The 26,969-nt window shown below is 38.7% G+C and overlaps 1 protein-coding gene across 4 annotated transcripts in view; it reads right to left on the bottom strand.

The window, feature by feature from the left end:
- The window catches only part of rptor (regulatory associated protein of MTOR, complex 1), a 256,587-nt gene extending 230,867 nt beyond the window's left edge, over positions 1-25,720 (bottom strand). For all 4 annotated transcript variants that reach the window (XM_042484972.2, XM_088075352.1, XM_088075351.1 and 1 more), the window contains exons 1-2: positions 25,276-25,720; positions 21,666-21,840 (exon numbers count right to left, since the gene is read on the bottom strand). In XM_042484972.2, the coding sequence (XP_042340906.1) occupies positions 21,666-21,833 (168 nt within the window). In that variant the 5' untranslated portion in view covers positions 21,834-21,840; positions 25,276-25,720. The remainder of the gene's footprint in view (positions 1-21,665; positions 21,841-25,275) is intronic.
- Between the last annotated feature and the right edge of the window lie 1,249 nt (positions 25,721-26,969).

Raw genomic sequence — 26,969 nt, 5'->3', positions numbered from 1 at the left:
TCAGCACAGCGCACAAAAAGAGAAATAGAAATGAAAAATGTAAGCAAAGAGCTAAGTTAAGAAGGAAGGAGATTATAACAAACTGGTTATATAAGGTAAGATTGTTTTTCTACTACCATTGAGCTCTTAACAGAAATGTTTCCTGATGGGTTGTGTTGCTGTTCACTGGTGCACAGTAAACATATACTTTGTTCTTTCAATATTGGGTTGTGTTGTTCATGTGCTAACTGGCTAACTAGTATTAGCTGGCTACCTGGCGGTCTTCTGGTGTCCCATTTTGATTTATGAATACAGATGACCACCATCTGCTGGTATGGAGGGGACTCTCCTCTCATGCAGGTCCGGTCAGAACATCCTTGGTGGCCGTTGGTTTGATGTGTTTCTGTGGCAAAATGATGCTTCGCAGCATGGGGCTTTCGTCACTGCTAGTTCTCGGATGTTGGCTTGGTGTGTCACAACCTTTGGAATGTTGCCACTAGCATTTTTACAGTGGGTGGACAAAATATCTCAAATAGCTGATCAACAATGACAACAATAACAAGAATTTTAGCAATTGTTAAGTTGCACTTGCAGTAGATTCTCCGACAAAAGTATCTCTTGATTGCCAACTTGTGGATCTGATATCTATAAATCCAATGATAGCTCATGAGTTGATTCATGAACACTTAAAGGGGCTGAAAGCCAACAATGACCTCCCCAGTGAGTCACCAAATCTCAAACTCAATGAGCTTTGACAGGACATACTGTAAAGATTTCCACTTTCTATATCCTTCAAAGAACTGGAGATTTTCTTTGAAGAGTCATCCAATGTCCCGACACACACCTCAGGACCTCAGTGTCAAAGAATTTAATGAAGACTATTTACTGTGTTTCCAATTATCTTGTCCGAGCTGCACTTCTAAATCATTCTTTATGAAAGAAACACGTGCTGCAGTTGAGTGGAATGTACCAACAAGACAACTTCAATTCTTTTTTCCATTGGCACAAAGCCTAAGTGTAATCTCCTTCTACAGTACACGTCTGTCATTTGAGTAAAAACACAATGCGTGTGTGAGTGTGCCTGTTCTCTATAAGCTCTGCAGGGGCTGCAAAATATCTACACCAATATCCTGGGAAAAGACATTTATATCTCAAAGATACTACAAAGACGCAGACTCGCGTGGGAAGAACCGCGACAGGTTTGCCCTTTAAAATATAACAGCTGAAATGACAGCGCACTTTGGAGACGTATTAATGCACAAACCAGAGAGAGGGAAAAGACATTACTGTTATGGCAGTTAAAATGTCAAAGAAAAACTGTTGACTCTCTTGAGGAGGTGGGAAGCTATCATTTCATTTTTTATGATGACATTTTTCACTCAAAATACACAAAAACTACAGATATAAGTCCTTAACTAAGTAGTAGTCAATTTTGCCACCTGAGTGATACAAAGACGACACTGCTGGCACCACAGTGGTATCATGTTGCTGTTGAGCACAACTACAATTAAGTGGCATTAGATGGTGATACAATTAACATTCCAATATAAACAGCCCTGGTGACATTATTTGTTTCCGTCCAGTATCCAACGCAAGCAATTTACAATCCATTTGATATTCATTTGCATGAGATAATACAGATGAATGAGGAACAGTGTTTTTCTGTTTCGGCTCATCATCGCGGTGCAACGTGGCGTTCAAGTGTGACGGCTGCACGCAGACAGGCTCCACATTATTCTCATTGATTTATCTGCTTGTTTGTTCCACAATATTGCCTCACGCACACAGAAAACAAAAACAAGTAGTCCATTTATCAACCAGGTTTGGAAAAAGCTGGCTGCCTATGAGGTAAAATGCTGGTAAATAACCATATGTATGGAAATGAATTAGTTCCTATCAGACCTTAGACCTTGTTCTGTTTGGTGTACCCCATTAAGGTCAATTAAGCATTGATAAAGACAGGCAGCACTGGACTGGTCAATACAAACTGTTTTTTTCACTGGGAGGCAAGCAGGTCAATGTAGAAACCAACTCTCAAGGTCCACTAACTAGCTTTTTGTGGGGCTTTTAACTGGTCTTCATCAACAGATGGAGTTATTATTATGGGACTCAAGTATGACCTCAACAACAGATGAACTGCTCAAACCCATCCACCGATGAAGAGCACGAGATGGGAATGAAAACTTGGACCTTCAGTAAAGTTTGAGATTTTCAGCTGTTACCAGCAGCACTATAGGTTGCTCAGTCGGTCAGTTGATGGGTCAGACCAAAAAATGTACCCACCCTTTGACAGCCATAGGTTTTGGCTATGAAAACACAACAATAAAGTGTGAACTCTCTTGTCCAATAAATAAACTGAACTAAATAAATTGAACCAAACAAAGTCTCTGTTCATAAATCCTTTGAAACTGGAGCAAATTGGCTTAATTTCTTTCAAAAAATGGAAAGGGGGCAATGTGCAACTTAACAAAAAATTTGCAAAAAAAATGCCTAACAGAAGCCTGCAAGAAAATTACCTGAAAAAAGTTTTTAAAAAATAAATTAAAAAATAAAAAAACATAACAATTGAACAAAAAAGCCTTACAAAATATGAAAAATATGATATTTATAAACAGAAGTATTTACTTTTTGTGTAACAATTTAATTTTATAATTTTAATGACTGTGAAAATCATTTTTATTTTTCCCTGTTTTGGATAATTAATATCTCGGTCTCTCGGTCTCTCTCAGCTTTTCAGCTTCTCCTCTCTTCTCAGGTCATTTTCACCTTTTACTAATCCTGCCAGGCTGCTTATTCTCTTTATTCCCATGTTTTTTATAAGAAACCAAACCAATTTGCTCACGCCCCAATTAAATGCTTGTTATAGGTGTCTGATGAGAGCACAAGAAAACTGATGATCCATATTTCAAAGGGTTAAAAGACAATAAGAAAATATATGGTGCTGAAATTGATTAGTGGATTGACAGAAAATTGACTGAAAATAATCAAACTATTAATAATTCAGTCATTCTTCAAGCAAAAGTGAACACCATTCTCAGATTCCTGCTTCTTTAATTTGAGAAGCGGCTGTTTTGTTATTCGAATGTACTTTGATTCTTAAATGTCTGTTTTTGACAAATTCTAAACAATTAATAACAAGGCTATAGATTATTCTAAAATAAAATTATTAATCGCAGACTTAGAAAATCACAAAGAGACAGTAGGACTGTAATAAAGACTGTAAAGAAACAGTGATAAGAAAAATGAGTGAAAGCTGGAGAGCAAAGAGAGGATTCCCACTGCAAACAAAGCACCTTTTGACCCATAACAAGTGTCTCTTTCTCAGCCTGTTAATTTGACTGTTAGCATTAATGTGAGAGGGAAGCCTACACAGAGTTAAATCTTTAACAGGAACGCTGGACCCCATGGATTTCCAATAATCAGTCTGTGTGAGCAAGTGAGAGCAGGACAGAAAAAAAAGAGACAGAGCATCAGAAAAGTGAAGTGCTTTAACAGCACTTTGCTTTTTCAGGCACAAATTCGTCCCGATTGCTGTGATAAAAAGTCACGGAGCTGAAGAGAGATGGAGACAGACGGGGACTTGGAATGGACATGCATGTGACTGTGTGCATGTCTTCCTCTTTGAGCTTGTGCATATAATTGGTGGCCTTACTCTTCTCATTAATAACTGCACGGGACTCCAGGGGACTTTCCAGCCTTTTCCCTGTGCACCCTTTTATGACTCCCATAATGCCCCCAGCACCGCTCACTGCGTCGATCAATGGTCCCTGATTATTCCATTTGTTAGGCCCACCATAAACGAAGGTTATTAAAATAATGGGGCATCAATCTCCACACGTGCCGCAGCGAGCTGGCAGCAACAGGTCAGATTTTGGACGTTTCAGCTCAAAGGCCTGACAAGACTACTGTTGAAATACAAAAAGATTTTTTTTTTTATATGTATAAAAAAATGGTAAGTGACGAAGATTTTAGACAAATAGGATGAAAGCAAGTCAATGAGTCAGAAGCAAGAAATTTATAAAAGAAGTATTTCACTGCTGAAAGTTGATCTTTTCATAAAAGTGGGTTGTCTGTGTGGCAGAAAGATGCAAATTATTTTGAAATTGCTGCTACATGACCAGAGAAAACAGAGAAAAAGGACTGTAGCATTTGCATTTGTTGAAGAGGTCAGAAACCTATAACTACCAGAATGCACTGTGCCGCACCAGACCAATAAATGCTCCAGCTGGTGGGTGACATAATATGAGTTTCCTGTCCAGAAACAATATGGCTGCCAGCTGGTACCTTATGATCTTGTAGTCCGGGTAAACAGTAAACTAAAATAAGCTACTGAAAACTTTTTAGGTGAGAAATAGGCAACACAGTTATTTCCCGGGACACCCCCGTTTTTCCCTGTCCTCCCAGCGTCCAATCTCTCCCAAATCTCTCCCAATTTAGAGCCACTGACCACGTGCGTAATTTCCACGGAGGACAGGATGTCACGTCCACCCCAATATACGAAATAGGGAAATTTGACGGAATATTCAACAGCAGCAGGTTAGAGAGTAAATACTGAAAATGCACAAAAATAGTTATTGTTTTGTTTTTATAAAACGTGTCTGTATACAGACTGTGCGCCAGGTGTGTGTGTGTATTTAGATACTAGAGCGCAGCTCGTGCCACACATTCCTGTCCGAGCCAAAGTAACTGAGACCAAGTGATTAATTTTACTATTTTCAAAGAGTGACAAAAAGTGGGCCTAATAAACAAAACCAACAAACATCACACCTGGCTGATCACACAGCTGATTGATAGATCCATCAGAGCAGACTGAGAGCAGTGCAGTGACAGACCTCATCCAGCTGCTCTCTGCTGCTCTTTGCTGCGCTCCTTGTTATCAGGGGCGGATTTAGTGATTTGGGGGCCTGGTGCCCAACTGCCTCGCTTTGATTTCAGCCATTGTCTAGCTTGGAGTGATGGTGGGCTGTTGCCAGCCGTAGAATTAGTTCTGCTGTTCTCTTAATGTAACTAATATAGACGAGTGCAGTGATGTAGAAACACTGAAAGCCATTACTGATACAGTCACGCTGTATATTGCTAAAGATATGATACAAGTTGGGGCGCCTGGTGGCTCAGTGGATAGAGCAGGCGCCCCATGTATAGAGGCTGTGTCCTCGCCGCAGCGGCGTGAAATTACTGCAGCCTTCGGTGTTAAAAACAAGTTTGCAGCTTGCACTTTAACCCCAAAAGGGAAATTCAGTTTGCCTTTAATTTTGAATGCTAAAATCAAAAGCAAAACTTGTTTTGAGTTATTTCTTTGTCATTTGTAGTTTGTTTTAAAGAAGGAAAAAAAATTAATTAAAATCGTAAATCGGGTTTGGTGTGAAAATGCCATATCGCCCAGCCCTACTGGTGGGAAGAAATGAAGTGATGGATTAACAGTGACAAACAGATGTGCCAGTTTTGTTCTAGTTAACCATCAAAACAGAAATGTGTTTTCAAAAAAGCTGAAGAGGGCCTCAACCAGGACGGCTTACACAGTCTATACAGAGAACGTATAATAAAAGCATAAGATTGTGATACATGATGGTTTGACTGTGATGACAAAGTCAGACCACAGGCAATTTTTCTCTGACACTGTTCACTTACCAGAGTCTCCACATCCATCTCCAGCAGAAGAACAGAGTGTTACTGTACATTTATCTTCATTCCCAATAAAAACCATCAGCATTATCCTTCCCCTAATTACACTGAGGAGGAAATGAAAGATGATACAAACAGAGATAGAGTTGTTTCCATGCAGCTAATCGCCTTGGTAAGATTACACAGTATACTTAAACGAAACCCAGAAATCCCACAGGTGGATAAAAATATGTTGAGCATATCAACACACTGAGCCTCCTGATTATACGCTCAGAGGTCAGAGGTCAGGTCAAGGCCAGTGTCAGAACTACAGCTTTCTTCAGTGTCTCTTCTCAGCAGGATGGGAGCTTGCTAACAAGCAGTCTTCAGTCTGGAGCTTTTGGTTCAAGGACAGTTGCAATAACTCAACACAGATATAAAAATCACCAGTGTGCCATTATTTCCAGTAGCTTGCTCATACATTTTGTTTTCATGCCTCTGTGGCTGAAAGTCTATATGCTGCTGCCTAATGAACTGTGAACATTGACTGAATTCAACTAATGATGCGGACAATAAAGCAACAAAGACCACCTGTCTCATTTCCACATTATTACAATGGGCTTGGATATTGACGACATTGATTTCATTATTCCTGAGTGGAAAAACCCAGCAGCAATGGGATGTGTGAATACTAGCAGGGAGGGAAGCCTTTTTACTATATACAGTATATATATATATATATATATATATATATATATATATATATATATATATATATATATATATATATATATATATATATATATATACAGTATATATATATATATATAATAATTTCCTGCCAGATTTATTCAGGTTTTTTTTACATTTTACAAGATTACATTGAACACAACATGGTAACTAGGGCTGTACCTGACTCAGAATGATGCCAGTCAAATCATATCTGGCTGTTTAATACAATATTTGATGATTCAGTTTGTTTTCCATACTACTTTTTACAGTTTTAGTGGGATCTCATATAGCTCCGTATGACAATAGTATTCACGTCATATAAGCTAAGCACAAAAAGTAAGGAAATTTGTGTTTGGTAGATTATTTCTCTGTTATAACAATGCTTCTTGGTAATAAATCTTATACCGCTGGAAAGCCTCTTTATTTCCCTTTTAAATGGTGCCACATTTGTTAGGAACGTGCATTTGTGGGATGGGCAGCAGAGCTGAGTATGTGGGTTGCGCCCATGAAAAATTTGCCAAATCTTCTCTGCCAATGCCAAACAGCTTTTCTTGCTGTTGCTACTGACTCTTGTTTTGAGCTTCTGGTACCCCCAGGTGCTGACAATCAGGTGCCTGATTGGCACCTGATTGTCAGCACCTGCGAGCACGGGCCCTGCTACAGTGGTCAGTTGGTGTCTGCTCCAAGAATCATGCCAGTGACCAACACAACCACGTTGGCTGACTTGCAACAAATGCTGGTTGAAGAATGGGATGCCATCCCACAGCAGAGTGTGACCAGGCTGGTGATCAGCATGAGGAGGTGGTGCTAGGCTGTTGTGGCTGTGTATGGTTCTTCCACACGCTAATGAGGCTCCTATTTGTTAAATGAATAAATTGTTAAATTGCCAATATGTCTTGTTTCTTCAGACTTCAATCATCCAATCCACCAAACAAGAGTCAATAGCATAATAAGCTGTTTGGCATTGGCAGAGAAGATTTGGCAAATTTTTCATGGGTGCAACCCACACACTCAGCTCTGCAGCTCATCTCACAAATGCATGTTCCTTACAAATGTGGCACCATTTAAAAGGGAATAAACAGGCTAAATAATCTACCAAACACAAATTTCCTTACTTATTTGCTACGTTAAGTAAACAAACTAATCACAAAACAATGGGCTGCAAATGTACATTTTTTTACTGACACTAGATATCAACAAAAGCTCGCGACTGTGACATAATAACTTGCTGTGAGCTGTAAATTCACCACTTCTTCACCTTACACAGTCTCTCTCTCCCTCCGCGCCGCTGTCTGCATATCCACAACTGCAAAGAGTAGCGTGAAAGTCAATAGAGCTCACTCTGCAGCAAAAATCTGGGGACCAAAATGCCCCAAGAGTTACACTGTACAGAACAAAACAATGGCTCCACTTGAAGTAATCTAAGTCATCTGAGGGTCTCCATCTAATAATTTAAATCTCCTACTTTCAAGGGGCAGCCCTACTGATAACTTTATAATTTACCTTTGCCCAACACTCATTTTAACACACCTTGCAGCCTAGAGCTTCACTGTCAGGTGTGAGAGAGGCTGCGTGCTTCACGCCTTCCCTGTCAGGTAGGGAGAGCTTGAAGCCATGTTATGTGTGAGAGAGCCCGGTGTGCCTCTGACTGCTTGACAGCTTTATGACACTTCACAGTGAAGTTTAAAAAACCTCTGACTGTTATCAGTACAATAATCTGTGGCCAGTGTTCTCAATTAGTCTGTTAAATGTCGTTATGCGTCTGAAATGATGAATGTCCTTATTTTATGCAAAATATTGAAATTCACCTGCTCTGTGCTGTAGGACAGAGCTCCACTCAGGGTGAGCTGTGGGGGAACTCAAGTGTTTGCATTATGGTGCTGCTCACACCGACACAGAAATGGCTCAACTCAGCCGCTAGGTAAAAAGATCATTCCTGTTACTGTGTGTGAAAGGCGCAGCAGCAGGATCACAAACACTGAGATGGCATTCATCCTCTGAAAAACAAAAAGAATATCTGAATGCCTACATTGAAAACTGAATTGCTGCCCAATTAACAAATACTCTAATAGCCGAATATTTGGGTCCAGCCTTAATGAATATCGGCTAATGCTGATGTGCAGCCAATAAATTGGTGCAACTCTAATTTAATTAGTAAAAAAATCCCAGTCCCGCTAAAAATAAAAGATCAAAACTAGACTGCTGTGAGCCATTTGTACATCCAAATGGAAGTTCTGATAAGGACAAATGACCTGATATGTACAATTTAAAATATCTCAGGAAAAAAGATTGTTACACAAACACCCACAGACCCTTTTCACACAGCTACAAAAGGCTCTGACAATCCAACACTGTTGCTGTAACCGAGCGTTTCAACAACACTATACTGTCACTGTGTTAATTACAACAGTGCTGTGGGCATCAGGGAAGACCCAGGAAACAACTATAGACCACTGATGAGAAATACTCAAGTATTGTGAAAGAACATCACGGATGATGAGTCATAGTTAAAGCAAAGCTTTGTTGTGTTACAGTGTCTGATAGTGAAGAAAAGGAATACATCACTGTCAAATGTATACAGACACAGAGTTCCAGTTTGGACTCTGATCCTGGTTTTGTTCATATTTGAGACAAGAAATTGGCATGGAGCAGACTTTTTCATCTTTTTCATCAAGATTTTCATCTTTTTTGCAACATGTCAATAAGGTATTGAAGTGCAGATGTCCACTGTTTTTGTCAGCACATTGTATAGACATGCTATTGACAAGCTAAGGAAGCACCTGCATACATGACACAAGGATCAGGATCAGGTGGTCACATGCCACAAGCTTTATCTGGGTTTCTGAAAATCAGAGTGAGGGCTTATTCGTAAGTTTTACGTATCCAGGGTATAATTAACACGTGCATGCACATAACCTGCAGTGGATACTCCAAAAACCTAATCATAACATGGATACTAATACTTAATTTCTTGTGAATCACACTGCCTGTGAAAAAATCTTTCTCTACTGCATCCAAACTGCAGAATATAGCCATGATGAGACTCTACATCAACCCTTATTTTCTTTCGCTATTCACCTCTTCTGTAGCTTGTAACTCAATCTCTGCAATTTGGAGTTCATTTTTACAGGCCTTCAGAACTATATTGTATTTACTGAGCTGTGTTGCATTGATGCAAACTTAACATTTCCTGCTGCTGCTGTTTCACATAAAAAGCTTTCCACTGGTGAACCTATCAGAGATGTTCACTGTAAAGCAATTAAAGGGAACACACTGAGTACATTACAGGCACATAATCTGAAAATGCTAAATTGGAAAATTCTGAATGTTTAAATGCAATATGCAGTTTACATGACCTGTATCAAATTCAGAATATTGTCATATTCAGAGAAATAGAAGAATAATGGTGTGCTTGCAACCACAGTTGATGACCATTGTGATGTTTATTATGTGTTCGTGTTTTTATACTTTAATGAACACAGGTTTGCTTAACAAAAAATAAACATTTTTTGGCACTATTCGGTAAGTGATTCAGTTTAAAAAATGAAATTACATTTGTCCTTGATCCTGCTACATGTTTGGAGTTGAAGGACGAGTTGATTTAAATAACCAGAAGCCATGGTGTCAACAAAAATAAAAAAAATATAGCAAAATACAGAAAAAAGTAGCAAGGATTTCAGGAGCTACGGCTGCTGCATCTACATGCGCTGCCATCATCATAGGGGCCGATATTTGGCATTTTGTAGATTATCTGTATCAGCATTTTATTTTAATGATTGCAGATAAAATGAATTAATTAAAAAGTGCAACAACAAAAAAAGTGTCAGCATGGGAGGAACTTTTACTTTTACTGTAAAACCTTAGGAAGCCATTTGAATTTTTTTTCATTTCTTATTTAAATTTTCAAAAAAAAGTTGCTGGGGAACTTGCTGTATTTGATGTTAAAAGTTTAAGTTGTGATTAAACATTTGCTAAAAGAATTTCAAAAAAAAAAGTTTTGTGTTGTAGTTTGTTATATTTCAAATTCTAAATATTGACAGAAAGATTTTCATTTTTAAGTGTAAGTGCATATCAGTTCCAAATATCAGTTATCGGTCTCCTTAACAACAAATTAATTGGTATTGCCCCTGAAAAAACAGCATCAGTTGACCCCTACTGTGTACAGATATTTAGAGAATCTTCTCGCAGCCCCTCAGATCAGACTGTGGGTCCTGCTGCCTGTTGCTCTTGCTCTCATGTTTATTCTAATCTCCCTGCACTGTCTACACAAAACTGCCACCAAGGCAGATTCCTTTCGGTTTGCTATTGGCAGGTAAAATCAATTCCAATCCACCTTCACGCTGAACTAGCTCAACAGCTCCCATGCGCACATGCTCCTAAAAATAAGCCTGCGTGACGTCCTCTCTATATTTGACAGGATTTTGGGCCGGGACACATGAGCATCAGAGGGAGACAGGACGCTGGCAGGGTTCATAAAGTTTGCGTCAAGCTGCTCTGACATCATCCAGCTTACAGATCCGCAGGGGAATGTGCAGCATAATGAGGAGGGAGAGAAAGCTTTCTGTGCGTGCAGCGTAGGTCAACTCACATCCAGCTTTGAGGCAGTTCTGTTTTTCAAAATAATGTTTAACCCATGGGAGCAGAAGCAGAAAAGTCTGCATTTATCTGTCTTTGAGCATACGCATGCCTGGTTCTGTTTTAGAAATGTTAACTGCTGTGGAAGTGGGTGCGTGTCCTCTGGTGTACCATGGATACAGAAACACCCTAAATCATCCCATTATAATGGCTGAATTCCATTTAGCTGCTTCAGCATCAGGGACCTGGTAATGTGCATGCTGGCCCACTATCAAGGCTTATTAGGACACTTGAAGAGAACCGAGCCATGATTCATGTTATTAGTAACACCTCCCCTTTTCCCACGAACACAAGTCAAAATTTCTTCTGTGTAAAAGGCTTACTCTTGCCCAATTTAGACATTTTCTAATCTATAGTCCACTGAGTAATATTTAAGGGAATATATAGGCAAACTGAATATAACAAATGTGTTTTCTTAAAATAGGGTAATTATATTGGGTATATGGCTTTAAAATAATATTGTGACATTTTATGGCTATATAGGGATACATGATATATATCACTATATTTTTAAACGTCCTTTAAACTAATGTTAACTACTAAGATACAAAATTACTGAATGAGCCACAGTTACAATAAAGTTAAATAAAGTAGCTACTGTCATAATAAAGTGAAATACACTACTGTTATAATAACATTTAATAAAACACCCTTATAAGAAAGTTAAATACAGATTTTTTATAATGACATCTTAAAAAGTATTGTTTAAATAAATAAATCAAAGTGGGAACCATGGTGCTTCTATTCTGAAGGACCTTTCTCGTCTCTGGCAAAAAGTGTTGATGTTTTTGCTGCGGACTTGAAGCTTCTGGTCAACAGCTGGATGCTAGCATTAGCACAGTTAGACAGACACCCGGGCGTCTTTAACCGTGTGGATTCATTCACTGTAGGCTGGAAACACACTAACAGCTCTCCAGTTCAGATATTAATCGTATTTGCAAATCACAGTAGTGCTCCATCGTTGCAACATGTGACTAAATAGTCACTATCTGGAGCTCTGCAAAAGCCCTGCTTTGTGTATGTGTCTGTGAGAGGCAGAGAGCCCTTTCAGAGAGTGAGAGAACCAAAACAGCTGCCAATTTATACTTGATGTTCGTGATATAGTTATGTTATATACTGCACGTGGAACAAGCCGCTATATATCGCCCACGCCTACCTGGCTCTTGATAGGGACACTGAGTTTTGCATTTGCTACTGTGGGTAGCAGCTCCTCCTTGAGGAGAGGATCGGAAAAAAACAGTATTTTTTTTAACATGAAACTGCTTTATTCAATGTTTTTTCCAGTTAAAATCACTAGGTCTGTTTGTTATTGGAGAGGAAGAGACCTCTGCGGATCATTTTACTCCTGATTAAAAACCTCCTTAACATCTTGATCTTAAATTGTCAAAGAAAACTTGAGCAAACATTAGCAGATGATGGTCTAGCGGGTCATCTCCAATGTGACTTAAATGGTCAGATAAACATTCATTTGTAACATGAAACTTTATTTTTTTTTTTTTTTTTTTTTTTTTTTATCACCGGGCCCATTTGTTCTGGAGAAGAAGATAACTCAGCTGAGTAATTTAATAAAAATAAGCGGACTTCTAACCAGACAATTCAGATGGTTGCAATCTGCGATTCTCACCATTAGGTGCCAGTAAGTCCTGTTAAATCTTACACACTGTTCCTTTAAAGCCAAAATGTGCCAACTGATTTACTATTATTTATGGCTTTTTTCTACTTTTTATTCTGCTATTGAGTGGTGAAGGGCTGACGTATTTTTGTAGGCCAACCAGGAAGTAGGCATCACAATGGTTCCCTTGTCAAAAACCTTATGGGATTTTTGAAAAAATAATCTCTCTGATGAACACAAGTTTATGAGACTTACATGTTTGGTTTAGCATGATAATATTCACAGATGAACTTAATTTTTGTGAGTTTGGAGGCATAAATGAAATCGCCAGAAGCAAAAAGCTATTGTTAGGCTATACATGAACTACATCGCGGTCGCACAACTCAAATGTCACAACTACAAACACTGTAAAAACTGCGGACTGCGACTCTGTAAAGCTGTAAAGGAGGACAAGTGGATTTAATGAGTTTCTGTGTCCAGCGTGACGACATCTGATATCCCTGACAAACAATGTAGTCCAATTTAGCCACTTGTTAGCAACCGTCTTTTTTAAGATGAGTAAAACATTAAAAGTTCAAAACTTGGGTTTACGTGGACATATTTGATGTTGCAGAACAATACGTCCAAATACCTATTTTTAAGGCATTTTACCGAAAACCCATTCAAAAAACCCATAGACTTTAAGACGAGTGAACCAGACTTGCTAAAAGGCTAAAGGACTTCTGCATTTTAGAACTCATTACTCACCACTTTATTTATTATGGACTTACACTGTTTTTGTCTTTTAGGGGGAATGCAATTTCATTTTTATTTAAGTATGAAAGTGCGTAGTGGAAGTGACAGATCTGATTCTCTCAACTATGAAAAATACACTTTTGTATCACTGACGTAAAGAAAAACAGGGCTGCTTTCCCTATTGACTTGATTACAGCCTACAATGTCAGTCAGTTGTTTGTAAGCTCTTGGATCCACCTGTGGATCAATACTGGTCAAAGCCTGTGCAGCAGTCGTCTTGCCTCATCAGGTCAAGGTCCATGTGAATTTGCCGTCAACATGCAGGCGTCATGTTTACTGTGAGTTTGAGGATTATAATAGGCCTAAAGCAATAAATTACAGCTTCTGTTGGTGTGCTTTTTTTGTTTCTTGATAGGAACCAAACAAACATGTTAAATCATTGCAACGCAGTCACTCCCTGTCAGCCTGACACTGCTGCTCTGACAGCTCAGAAAAGGAAACAATCAGAGGATAATTAGAGCCGTATACAATTTTCATTAATTTTCTGATTTTTAACTCTTTAATTGCCAGGTCTTTGTCATGATGCCACTATGTTTTAGATGAAAAAAAAGAACTATTTTCAATATACTACATGCAAAGTAGATTTTTTTGATTATCACAGTCTTATATAATATATTATATAAATAATACAATGCATGTTTTTATGCTTTGATGGCTGTGGCTGTGTAAAATGCACCAAACAGTCCCTAAGGGTTAATTACTTTTACTACCGGTAACATCACTGTCACAAAAAATAGTCCATGTTCTCTTAATTTCTTTATGACCAACAATTAGGCAGCTTTCTGATCCTTAAAGGAGCCACTCGTCATCTTAAGTCAGCCCTGAACTTAGACGCTACTCAACTCCAATACTGAGTGCTATTCATACACCATATCTTAACACTGTTATCATGATTCCACCTGGCAGGTACAGCAAAAGTACACACAATCATAAACAGAGTGGGACACACAAACAGCTGTGGGCGGTTGCAGCTACACTCACTCTCTCTCACTCACACACACAAATAGCTTTCATTGCCGCAACAGGGGAATAAACACAGCATTTTGACCAATGGACCTTGCAAGTGATGAGCCTCCCTCTCTCCTCCTGCGTTCATCCAGAGACACCTCTGAGTGTGTTTGTGTGTGTATATGTCGACAAGAGCAAGACCTCTGATTTCCCACAGTGCAGAGCATCATTTACAGCCCACTCCTAAGCCCCACGCTGCTCTCACCAGGATTAACTGTTCGCATACCAACGCGCTTGTATCATAAATGCTGAAGATATTGCCCATCACCTCAAATCACCCACAGCACCTCTGCTATTACCCCTAAATGACTGATAAGAAAATGTCCAAGGCTGCAGAATAACATCCAGAGCTTTATTTTTGTGGCGACGCAACAACAGGTGCAAGCAGCGCTCCTTTGGTATTTAAGTGACCTTGAAATTTGCTTTGCTTGCCTGTGTGGTATTATGCACGCCGCACAGTTAGGAGAGGAGGCGCAAACAGGTAGGAGAAGGGGTTTTTTCTGCACAGAGGAATTTTGGGCACCTCCAAAAGAGGTTTTAGCCAGCGCCAAAGGAAAATCACCAGATCCAAAATGACAAGAACTTAGAATAAATACAAGTATTTTATGTACTCTTTGAATATGTTTCATAGCAAGATTTCAAGCAAAAGTTGAACAAAACATAAAACTTAACATCTTTGCCTTCACATTATCCTTTCCATATAGTCCATTTATCGTACGCTATTGCCAATAGGCAATACCAAGGTGTTTGCTCAGAAAATGTCAACATTTTGACGCCGGAAAACATCAGGGTTTTTTTCAGACCATTTTAAGACTTGGGAGCAGTGCCCGAGCCCAACGTCCAGAATAAAAATCTATGCTGAGAAACGTTTGCTGTCATATCTGATCATTTCTGTTTATTATTTTATAGTTTTTTCAAATTCCAATTCCAATCTTATTATAATACTATAGGGATGCATGATGATCATTATCAACATCATCTGTATCAGCCAATAATCGGCTTGAAAATGAACTATCGGTATTGTCAGATGATTTTTCTTATTTTTCTTGTTTAATGTAATTTAACTAAATAGCAAAGATTTCTATGCGCTACGGAACTTCCTATGGAACTGTGCAAATTTTTGCTTCGTCAGATAAAAACGGATATTAATTTAGTATATATGGCTTAGCACAAAGATTAAGTTGGTTATTTACATATAAAACATTTAGATTAGCTTGTTATCTGGAGAAAGCATGGAGGATGAGACAACAAGCTCTTAACCAAGATAAACTGTAGATTTGTAAAATTTGTAAAAAAAAAAAAAAAAAAAAAATTCACTGTACAATTCATTGTTTTTGCAAGAATATGGGTCACATATTATTTTGTGACATAATTTATTTTATGTATCTATCTTTTTTCTTTTGCTGATATTTGTAAAACCAGAAGATGACACATGCTTTGCATTGTTATTGTTATTTCCATCCCTATGGGATGGGCCAGACTGTCATGAGGCAGAAATATAAACCAACTAACTAGCGAGCTAACTAACTAACTAATTAACATGTTTTTCATGTCTCCATCTGCTGGTGGGCCATCACTGGATGGACTGGATGAGTGACCTTGTAGGAGCCATATGGACACAAGACTCTGACACAAAGTCAAAAATGCACTGCAGGAATTAAACGATGCCACCAGCAGCAACATCACCAAGGAACTGGATGGAATTTTCATAGTAGCTGCTGATTTTAATCAACTCATCCTTAAACTCAAAAGATGTAGCAGGAGCGAGGACAAAAATAATTTCATTTTTTAAACTTGGTTGAAACCAATAAATCTACCTTCTGCCTTCTACTAAGCTTGATTGTTTTGGCTGGGTCCGATCACTTTGTTGTGAAAGCTTACACTAATGGAAGAGGGGCCTTCCGTTGATTTCTAATAAAATATAAGCCAAATTATTTTTTATTTTGCTTTAAATTTCCATCAGATAGCCCCTGCCGACAGCAAAGCAATTAAGGGCCTCAGTTGCCCATCTGTGCTGTCAAAGCCACCTGACTCCATTGACAAAAACAGTCATTTTAGTTCACTGAACACAGGAGCGGCTGGTCTGCCACTGCTTCGATCACATAGTTTGTGTTTTTGTGTGACTTTGGTGAATCAGAACTATCCCTTTCAAATACCGAAATCACACAATAACACTACGAATATGACTGTTAGACGCAGCAATTAGACCTTTGATTTTCTGCCCAAACCTGATTGGGGTCACCTCGACCCACCTGCTTCGGGCTGAGCTGTAATTTCTCAATATTCCCTCAGGCTTGAATTGGGTCCTCTCCAATTATTGTTTTTTGTTTTTTTTTTTTAAATGAAACTATTGTGAGCTGTTTCATGGTTGGCAGTTTCTGCTTCTCCCTCCCCAGCAGTGGAAGAGATGTAAATAATAGGGCTGAGTATTATCAAGAGCCTCACAATTCAATTCAATTCCGATTCTTTGGGTCACGATCCAGTTCGATTTCAATTCGATTCGATATTGATCCAGTTGCTTCAATATCGATTCAGTTATGTGTGTCGATGACAGAAATACCTAGGTAATTCATTCAAAAACCCTCTGTGTTCAATAAAGCGTGCATTATCTGTACTGATTTAGATAAACTGACACCAAAACATATTTTACCATTACATTATTATAAAGTACAGAAAAGTGCACATTTTTGCCTAAGCCAAACTTAACAAAAGTAATAAAAATTTATGCAGAATTTGTCAAGCTGCATTTGTGTGTGATCCACAGCTTTGGCATTAGCAACAGGTTGCAAAACATCTGCGTGGTGTCAGCTCAAACGGTTACGTAGGTCCATCGTGTTGCTGTAGTGTTTTAACACTGACTCACGAGGCTCACACACACTGTAACTACTATCGACTTTGTGTATCCAAACATCGGCTTTTAATGTTGTCGGTGCAGATTTTAACACACGGTTATCTCGCCCCACAGTCGCCATTTTAATGAATAAACAACGGAAATAATCAATTTCAGGAATTTATGAATCAACATTGAATTGGCAAAAAACATATAGCAATGCACTGATGAATCGATTTTTTCACCCAGCCCTAGTAAATAACATGCAGTTGAGAGCAATCATCATCTGCGCGCTGCATCACCGTCGATATGCGTATTAAATGCACTGAGGGGTGCAGCATGCTTTGCTGAACCTGTCATGCACAAGATGACAGACAGGAAAGGAGGAGAAGTGGTACGACAAAACACACCAGCCCTTAGCTTTTTATACATTTTAATATTTAGAAATAATAATCTTATAATATATAAAATATAATATACTATAGGCCTATTTTTACAGTACAAATTCGAGTTTCCAAACACGCGCGGGCAAAAAACTGCCGCCATGGGTCAGGCTTGTGTCAGACAGAGACATGTGACAGAAACTGTGTCGGTTCATATAGGGTGGGGCCTGATTTTTTGGGCTCGGTCAGAGCTCTAGCAGCAATAGACCAGCGGCGTGTTCAGCCATGTTAAATCACTGTTTTTCTCAATGGGGTCTGGTTTTGAAGAGAGCGATATAACAGCTTCATTTTCCTGTTGAAAATCACTGTTTGACATAAAGTTGAAGCTGTGGTAATATTCTCAATATAACATTGACCTAAAATTTTTTTAGATGACTAAAATATGTTTTGTTGCCGACCCCTCCATAGCAGTCCCTTTCTTAGCTTCTGTGTGAGACTCCAGCCTGATTCTCCAAACTGGCGAAGTGAAGATTGAAATCTACTGTATGTAGTACACCGACTGTGGATAGGTACCGCATGCAACCACACTTCAAAAAATCAGAACTATCCCTTTGAAAAGGACATTTCACAAACTTACTGGGCTTCTCTAAGAAATATGAAATATGATAAGATAACTAAATGTTAAAATAATTCTGAAAGCCAACCTGAATTTTATTTTTGAATGAACATTTTTGTAAAGAAGTGCAGAAAATGAGTCAAAAACAAGTTCCTTCTGCATCCACTCATATCGTTATCATTCAGCAAATCATAACTTTTGAAAAAACTGTTTTCAAATCCATCATTTTGCAGTTATTGCCAGCTTAAAAGATGAATTCAACCCCAGGCCAGAGTTCCATTCAAAGCCAAATTCTTACTGCATAAAACACAAAAAGCTCTCTTTAGTCGCAGCTCTCTGAGCACAGAAATGTGACAGGACACATTCTTCTTCCAAGTGTACAAATGAGGGTCTATGGCTCAAAAACGCTCTGAGCAATGACAAATGTTACACAGTTGATTTAGCATGACTTTCTGATAGGAATGCCCATTTCAACCAACTCTTATTACCTCTTTTAAATCAATAGCAGAGTCACATTTAATGATGCCGTCCTATTAAACATTTCCCTGAAGCTTGACACCGGCAGGCATTACCACGTAATTCCACCCATGTCCGCAGCGACGTGATAAATTTTCATTAGGGTGAAATTCTACATTAGGTGCAGAGTAGGTGAGGGTTATGTATGACAATGTAGCATTTGCCATCATTGTAATGGCAGTGCTGTGTAGCCATGAGGCAATGCAAGAATCAGGTCGGTGGCACTGCAGCGGATCAAATGACAGCTTTATAAGCGCTGAAACACACTGTGGCCTTTCATGAGGGAAAGCTTTGAGGTTCCCCTGTCAGAGTGTACGATGGTGGCCTCCAGCACAATGAAATGAATCGGCACAATAATAAAGACGAGGGTGTCCAGTGATTTGCTGCTGTTTAAAGACTGATGTCCTCTCGAAGCACAGTGTGTAGCATTGGTGCATTTGATTTTAATGGACTGAAATTTTGAGATGTAGATGACCACATAACCAATCCTAAGCACCATCCTTTCTCATCAAGCACCAATCAGAGCTAAGCATACTTGGATAACCTCAATTCTGCACCTCGGCTGCTAAGCACCTACATCAGTGATAATCCACTGGCTTTGCTTTTGCAAAATGACATGAGGCCAGGAGCCAATCGCAGCAGCCCCATACATGCTTCTAGGATTTTAGGACATTTCTAGAATTTTAGCATGTTTCTAAGATTTTAGGATATTTCAAGAATTTGAGGACATTTCAAGTGTTTTGGTACATTTTTCAAGGGATTCAGGACTTTCCTAGAATTTTAGCACATTTCAAGGGTTTTAGAACATTTCTAGATTTTAAACACGTTTCTTAGATTTTCGGACATTTCTAGGATTTCAAAACATTTCTAGGATTTTAGGATACTTCTAGGATTTTAGCACGTTTCCAGCATGTTGGGGCATTTCTAGAATTTTAGCATGTTTCTAGGAGTTTAGAACATTTCTAGAATTTTAGGACATTTCTACAGTTTTACAATTTTCTTAGATTTTAGGATGTTTCTAGGATTTCAGGACAATTCAAGGATTTTATAACGTTTCTAAAATTTGAGGGACATTTCTAGGATTTTGGCACATTTAGGACTCCAGGAAAATTCTACAATTTCAGGATGTTTCTAGGATTTTAGCAAATTTTGAAGATTTCAGGACTTCTCTAGGACTTCAGGACATTTCTAGGATTTTAGTAAATTTCTGGGATTCTAGGACATTAGTGTCTTAGCTAGGACCTTTTTCAAAGGCTGTGGGGGATCCTCCACTGGCAATTTTTTGTGATAAACAAAAACTCCAAACAAACAAACAAACTCAATTTTTATGTTTTATGGGTTCTAGCACCATATGTATACTAAAAGCACAAAAACAATTCTCATTGTGAATCACTTAATTTTTATTGCTTATTAGAAAATGCTTGGGGGACCATCCTGCTCCCTTCTGAAGATATAACATGTTAATGAGCTAAGTTTGTAGGCAGCATACTTAGTGGACAGATGAGATATCCTCATATCACTTCATCTAAGGAAATAAGCGCCAAATGTTTAAATATTCCTTTTCCACTGAGATAATGATTTTGCCTCTCTTTTTTGCCTAGTTTTGCAGTCTGCTAATACAGTCTCATGTTTTAAATGTACTGGTAGTGTTGGGACCTTGATCTAGCACTGGAACTGATTGCAGTAGGTGGATAAATACTATAGACGTCATATTCCAATCAGGGCTGGACGATATGGCTTAAAAATAATACTGCGATATTTTAAAGCAATATCGCGATACGCAATATAAATTGCAATATTTTTAAATGTCCTTTAATCATTACTTGTTAACTACTAAAATAAAAAAATACTGAATGAACTGCAATTACAAAAATGTTAAATAAAGTACAATAAAGCTAAAGTAGCTACTGTCAGATAATAACGTTGAATACACTGCTGTTATAATAACATTTAATGAATAAGTACTTCGGTCAACAGGTTGTTGTTAGCATTAGCAGGCAGTTAAACCGACGCCGCGGCGTCTTTAACAGTGAAAACTCACTCCCTGTGAGCTGGCAACAAACTGACGGCTCACTCCAGTTCATGTACTGATATTTGCAAGTCGCACTGGTGCTCCGTGGTTGCAAAATGTTATTAAATAGTCGCAATGCAAGCACAGCAGATAAACATGCCTCACTCGCTCACACTACCCGCACTACCACTCATTAAGTTCATTGTAAGCTGGAAACAAACTACTAGCTCTAGAAGTAATATATTAATAGTATTTGCAAATCACAGTAGTGTTCCATACTGTGACTGGAGTCCTGCAGAAGCCCTGCTCTGTGTGTGAAAAAGAGAGAGAGCTGCAGGAGAGAGCGAGAAAACCGAAATGCCGGTGGCTCATAAAAACGACACAATTTCTACTCGATGGTCACAATAAATGCAGTTTATACATCGCGGGAGGAGCTGGACGCGATACATCGAATATATTTGATATATCGCCCACTCCTAATTCCAATAGTAGTAAGTGCTAACAGTACACTCTGTGCACCGAGAGTGTGGTGCCATGAATAATCACACAGTACAGATATATTTCAACACAGCAAGAAAATCTATTTGTCACATGCAGCAGGCCGCCACAAATAGATGAATGTGTGGGAAATCCTGAAGTTATCGTAATTATGAAATGATTCTATGCTTTCTAAAAATGTATATGGGAATTGGGGTAATAAATTATTAATTGTAATCCTCTGTTCTGGATTTACTGTTTTATTAGTTCCACTTTTGAAAACATTAGAAAATAAACATGCAGTTATTGCACAAGACTGCATGAGATTATTCCCTCAACAACTCTGCATGCACTAGACTGAGAGTGCTACAGGATAAAAGAGCCTCTACAGACTCACAGCACAGCTGAGCACAGAGGGCATCCTTAACCTGCTGAATTACTCCACACAGAGAAGAGCAGAAAAAAATTACCCTGTCCTTCATCCTCCAGCTCTGCGCCAAAGCCTTGGAGCCCTCAATCTTCTCTGAGTGCCGCTTCTTCATGAAGGCCAGGGGAAGTTTCCAGTCATTCATGTCGGCCTCCTCTTCCTCTGCCAGGCCCACAGCCGGCGAATGAAGCAAGTCTGAGTCCATTTTCATCAGGGCCCTACAGGAGAGAGCTCTTGTTAGTAACACAGATCTGATGAATCTCTGTGGCCTCATGCTGTGCGGCTGCGGTGGGAAACCAACCACCAATGTGATCATTTTAGCTGCAGCTGGTATTCGACTCTCACAACAAGAAAATGTCACCTACTACTGAACTACTGTATTAGTCTCCATGAGATCACCTAAAAGCATGTGTCGGCTAAAGCCAAAACATCAGGCAAGAAGAAGACAATGCAACATCGGATAAAAATAGAGAGGTGGTGCATAAGAGAGTAAACACACAACAGAGTTTGGTATCACAACGTAATACTTTTTAGATACCAAACAATATCAATTTTCTTATCTTTGATTATGTAGTTCCTAATTTCAATCAAATGTTTTTGCCTATAATGAACTAATTTATCTGTGCAAAGTTCTGCATGTGTTTAGAGAACAGTAAACATTTTAAAACTTTGGCTTATTGTCTTAACCCTTTGAAACCTGAGCAAACTAGCTTGATTTTTTTTTCCAAACTTGGGAGGGCAACAAGCAACTGACCCAAAAATGTGCAAAAAAATTACAAAAACATACAAGAAAAATTACCTGAAAATAAGCAAACAAAAAAGTAAAGAACAAAACGAAACAAAAAACTAAAAAATGACCTCAAGAAAGTGCTAAGTCAATTTAATTTTAAATTTATAGTACACTAATTTAAAAGAGGTAAAAAGAGCCGACTAGAATGAACATTCCTATCAGAAAGTCATGCTGAATCAGCTGTGTAACATATTTCACTGCCAGATCATTTTCAGGCCTTAACACTTTTCTGAAACATAATTTTAAATATATAATTAAAAGAATTATGAATAAAGACTTCTGGACATTTTCCCCTTGTTCTTTGAACATATCTAATAACCCCCCTCCCCCTGCTCATTTTGAGATCATTTTTTTCTCATCACCTTTTACTATTTTTTTGTAGTTTGCAGGACATTTTCAAAGCTCATTATTGACTATGCTGTTTGGGGAGGTTTTGATAGATTACAATTAAAATATAAGTTAGTGAAAATTAGCTGGAAAAATAGAAAAGAAATACTTTAAAAAAAAAAAAAAGAAAGTGCTGCGAATAAAAAAATCTGACCTGATTTTAAATATATAATTGAGAAGAATAAATATAGCTTTCTAGACATTTTTCCTTATTTTTTGATATCTAATAATACTACCCTGCTAATTTTTTAGAAAATGTCCTTGTCACTTTTACTCTTTTTTTTTTTGTAGTTTGCAGGACATTTCTTGCCAAGTTGCTCATTATGTTTTTCCTGTGTTTTTGAAGAAATCAAACCAATTTTCTCAGGTTTCAGAGGCTTAAATGTTAATAAAAGGCGTCTGAATGCAGCACAAGAAAACTAATATTGATTCTCATGTTAAAGGGTTCAAGGTGAAATGTGTAAACATTCAGGCGGATTTAGTGGTGTGTAACCATGAGGATTGCAGGTTGCAACCAGCTTAAACTTCTCCTGGTTAGAATTGCTTCAGTGTTCATCATTTGGGAGGTTTTTACCAGGAGCTTAAATATCCAAAGAGGTCTCCTCCTGTCCAAAACAAAAGAACTGAGTGATTTAAGCCAAAAAAAAAAAAACACCACTGAAAAAAACCAGCAGTTTCACGTTACAAATCAGTGTATCTCTGATGCTGCTCATTGCAGACAGGCTTCTAACTACGGGGGCCGAGGCAAAAACGCAAACGGCCCAGTCTTGAGCCAGTGTTTGGGTTGTCCGTTCTGGGCTACTGTAGAAACATGGCAGTGCAACATAACTATCCTCACAGACATGGACCTTCTCCCGATGTATGTCTCATTCTAAGGCAACAAAAAACTCTGATTCTTATTTTCAGGCGATTATACACTAAAGAAACCATACTTTGTATTATATTTATTTTATTATTATATATCTCTCTAAATCCTACATACTGGACCATTAACTAAAAAAAAAAAGGTTTTGTACAGAAATGCCTCTGCTCCTTAAAGTAAGATATTACAAAAAGTAGATATCGAATTGACACGAGTTCTTACACAGTGCATGACCTTATTTCCATCTAAAAGGGTTTTTTTGCAGTTGTGATGTTTCCAGCATATTGAACTCTTTCTGCAGGAAATGTGAAATCCTGTGCATATATCTGTTTCTCCACTAATTTAATGCCAGCGATGCACTTACTTAGTGGTTGCAAGAACAGAATACCCTTGGGCGAGCTGGTCTTAAGTTCTGCACATTTCAACCTGAATGGCTGCTGAGTGTTCCAGTTCATGACCTTCAACCTAAAGAGTTCTCTCAGTTCAAGCGATGATGGTTATGAGTCATGTTTCATGCACTGCCGTCAATGTGCTGCTAGAATGAAAATCACAACAACAACTGAAACCAAACACACTCACATGGGGAGCTGCCTTGCTCTGCTGTGAAGTATCCAGGTTACTATCACACTGATGAGATAAGATAAGATACACCTACAGTATGTTGAACCCCAGCAGAAATCTAGCTGTTGCAGCAGCAGTGCAAGGACAGAAATAAGAAATAAGAAATTCATCAACTAAAATAAGAATAGAATGAAGAACAGAAACTATACAAGAAAATGACATAGTAAAAATGAGTGGTGCTGATAAAGTAACAGTATGGTGATAAACCTGGATCGACAGCTGTTTTTCTTGTGCTGCGTTCAGACGATTTTTACAAGCTACCCTTCCAAACCGGAGCAAATTGGTGTGATTTCATTTGAAAAAGAGCATTCTGTAGTTATATTGCTGAAGTTACACAAAGTTACACCCAAGCCGCCACCACCACCACCCCCCATCCGCCTCTAACAAATAAAGAACAGTCCCTACAAGTAATCAGCATCTGATAGCATATAGTGCAAGGGTCAACGTAATAATGTAATGTTATGTATCATCGTGCTACATTATTGTCAACATATTGTGGGTTATAATACATAGTATAAAGTGTAGTAATGTTTATAGTAGTATAGTATCGCATAATATGCTATATTGCAGTGATATAACTGTATATGGTCAGATAGAGCGGCACCTGGATGATGTCATGCAGAGGCTCAAACTGGCCACGTGAGCCCTGCTCGAGCCACAGATTTGGAGCTGGCGTTGTTAAGTGTTGTGTGCGCCTGATAACCCGTTCAAACAGCCTGACTGTATTCAACTTTTCAGCTCGAGCCGTTTGCTAGCGAGCACCGGACCGGCGGGACAGCTAGCTAAGTGCTAGCTAAGTTAGCGCGGCTAACGTGAACGCTCCGTCTGACGCGGGCTCGTGTTACCGCAGTCTGCTGTCAAACTGCAGGACACGCTCGTGCTATTTAAAGCTTTTTTCGACGTTGCTCGCGACGCAACGCGAGCCGAGAGGCTGAGCAGAGGTGCAGAAATGGCGCTAGTGTGGACAGAGAAGCGTGCAGATGCGTGCAGGACCTTGGTGCGGTGGGATGGTCGACCCGGGCTGGGGAACGTCTCTGTCTCCGGACGATGACAGACACGGTGGCACAAACAATTCTGGTGAGAAAGTTGTAGGGCAGCGTCCACAGCCTGTAGAGTATGTCAAAGCCGTCAAATCCGAGCTGGACGGGTGCGTGCTTGCAGGGGAATCTGCGGCTCCTCTCCCCACGGCTCTTCGCTATGGGAAGGGGCTGGAGACGAGGCCCATCTTCACACGGACAGTCTGCCACAGCCACGCGACGCACCGGCCACACTCAGCGACAACTGGGATCGTACGGTGTTCTTCTACTAACCAGCGGGCTCAGCGGCTGATTTGGTGTTTTGGTTTTGATGGAAATCACACACAAACCCGAGAATTTCTCCGGCGAGGCACTTCTTCAGCACTTCTGCAAGGGCGCAGCCATCTTGGGTTGGACCCAGAATGCACTGTTGGGGCGGCGAGGCTGTCATCAAACGTCACCGCCCTTGCTCCGTCACAGACCTAAATGTAAACACAAAGCATTTCCCCATTAAAAAATAATTCAAATATTTTGTACATATTTTTTGTTAAATAAAGCTGGGGAAAAATGTAAACACACACCAACTCGACTTTTATGTGGCTGACACTGATGTAAATTTTAGCCTACTTTTTTTCTAAAAAAAAAAAAACAAAAATACGCGGGGGTGCCAGTAATGATCTTAATATTTTTTTGTTGTTGTTTTTTAACTAACAAATGTTGCTTAAAAATGTTATGCTGACAATGACATAAAAACATGTGTCCATAAATTTAACCCCTTGAGCCCTGAGTAAATTGTCTGATTTCTTTCAAAAACATGGGAAGAAGGCAAGGGGCAACACAAGAGGAAATGGCCCAAAAATTCACAAGAAATTAGGAAAATAAATAAAAATACAACCACATAAAAAAGTTTTAAAAAACCTTAAAATTTATAATAATAAATATAATTATGTAACATAATTTTGAATATGTGATTATGATAATTATAAGTATAGTTTTTCCATAGATTTTTTTCCTTTTTTTCCCTAGATATTTGAAATGACCAAAAAATTTGACTGAAATGATCAAAACATACAAGAAAAAAAACTGAAAATTTGTTTGTTTCTTTAAATTAAGAAAAAGAAACATTTTTAAAAAAAAAACTGGAAATGAACTGGAAATGAACTGGAAATGAACTGGAAAGGATGCTTCAAAATTATCATAACTCTGTAACATATTTTTAAATATGTAATTATGATAATTAGAAAAAAAGAAAAAAAAATCCTATACCTTTTCCCATAGCTTTTTTAAAAACTATTTTCAAGATCTACTAATTTCTTGCAATTTGACAAACATTGCTGACCAAGGTACTCATTGTTTATAGGCCTATGCAGCAGTCCTGCTGCAGTTTGACGATGTAGTGTGCACTCTGCTGAAACTATGTCAGAGTGGTTTTAATCCAAATTATTGGCCATTTCTGGGGCCATTTGTGTTGGTGTAGTATTATTAGCTTACATAACATTCTACAGTAGGCTTTTTTGTCCACCAGCAGTCAAACTGCAGGCTAGAAAATGAAACATTGTTAAATCAAGACTTTTCTGACATTAGTGGTATAGTGGAGCGTATAGGCAGATATACTGTACATGGTATAAGTTTCTTGCCATTGACAATATACCTACTGATCAGCCAAAAAGC

This window comes from Plectropomus leopardus, chromosome 3 (genome assembly GCF_026936395.1).
Source record: "Plectropomus leopardus strain MGB_pleo_1.0 chromosome 3, ASM2693639v1, whole genome shotgun sequence".
Lineage (NCBI taxonomy): Eukaryota > Metazoa > Chordata > Actinopteri > Perciformes > Serranidae > Plectropomus > Plectropomus leopardus.
This window is presented reverse-complemented; position numbering and strand designations above follow the sequence as displayed.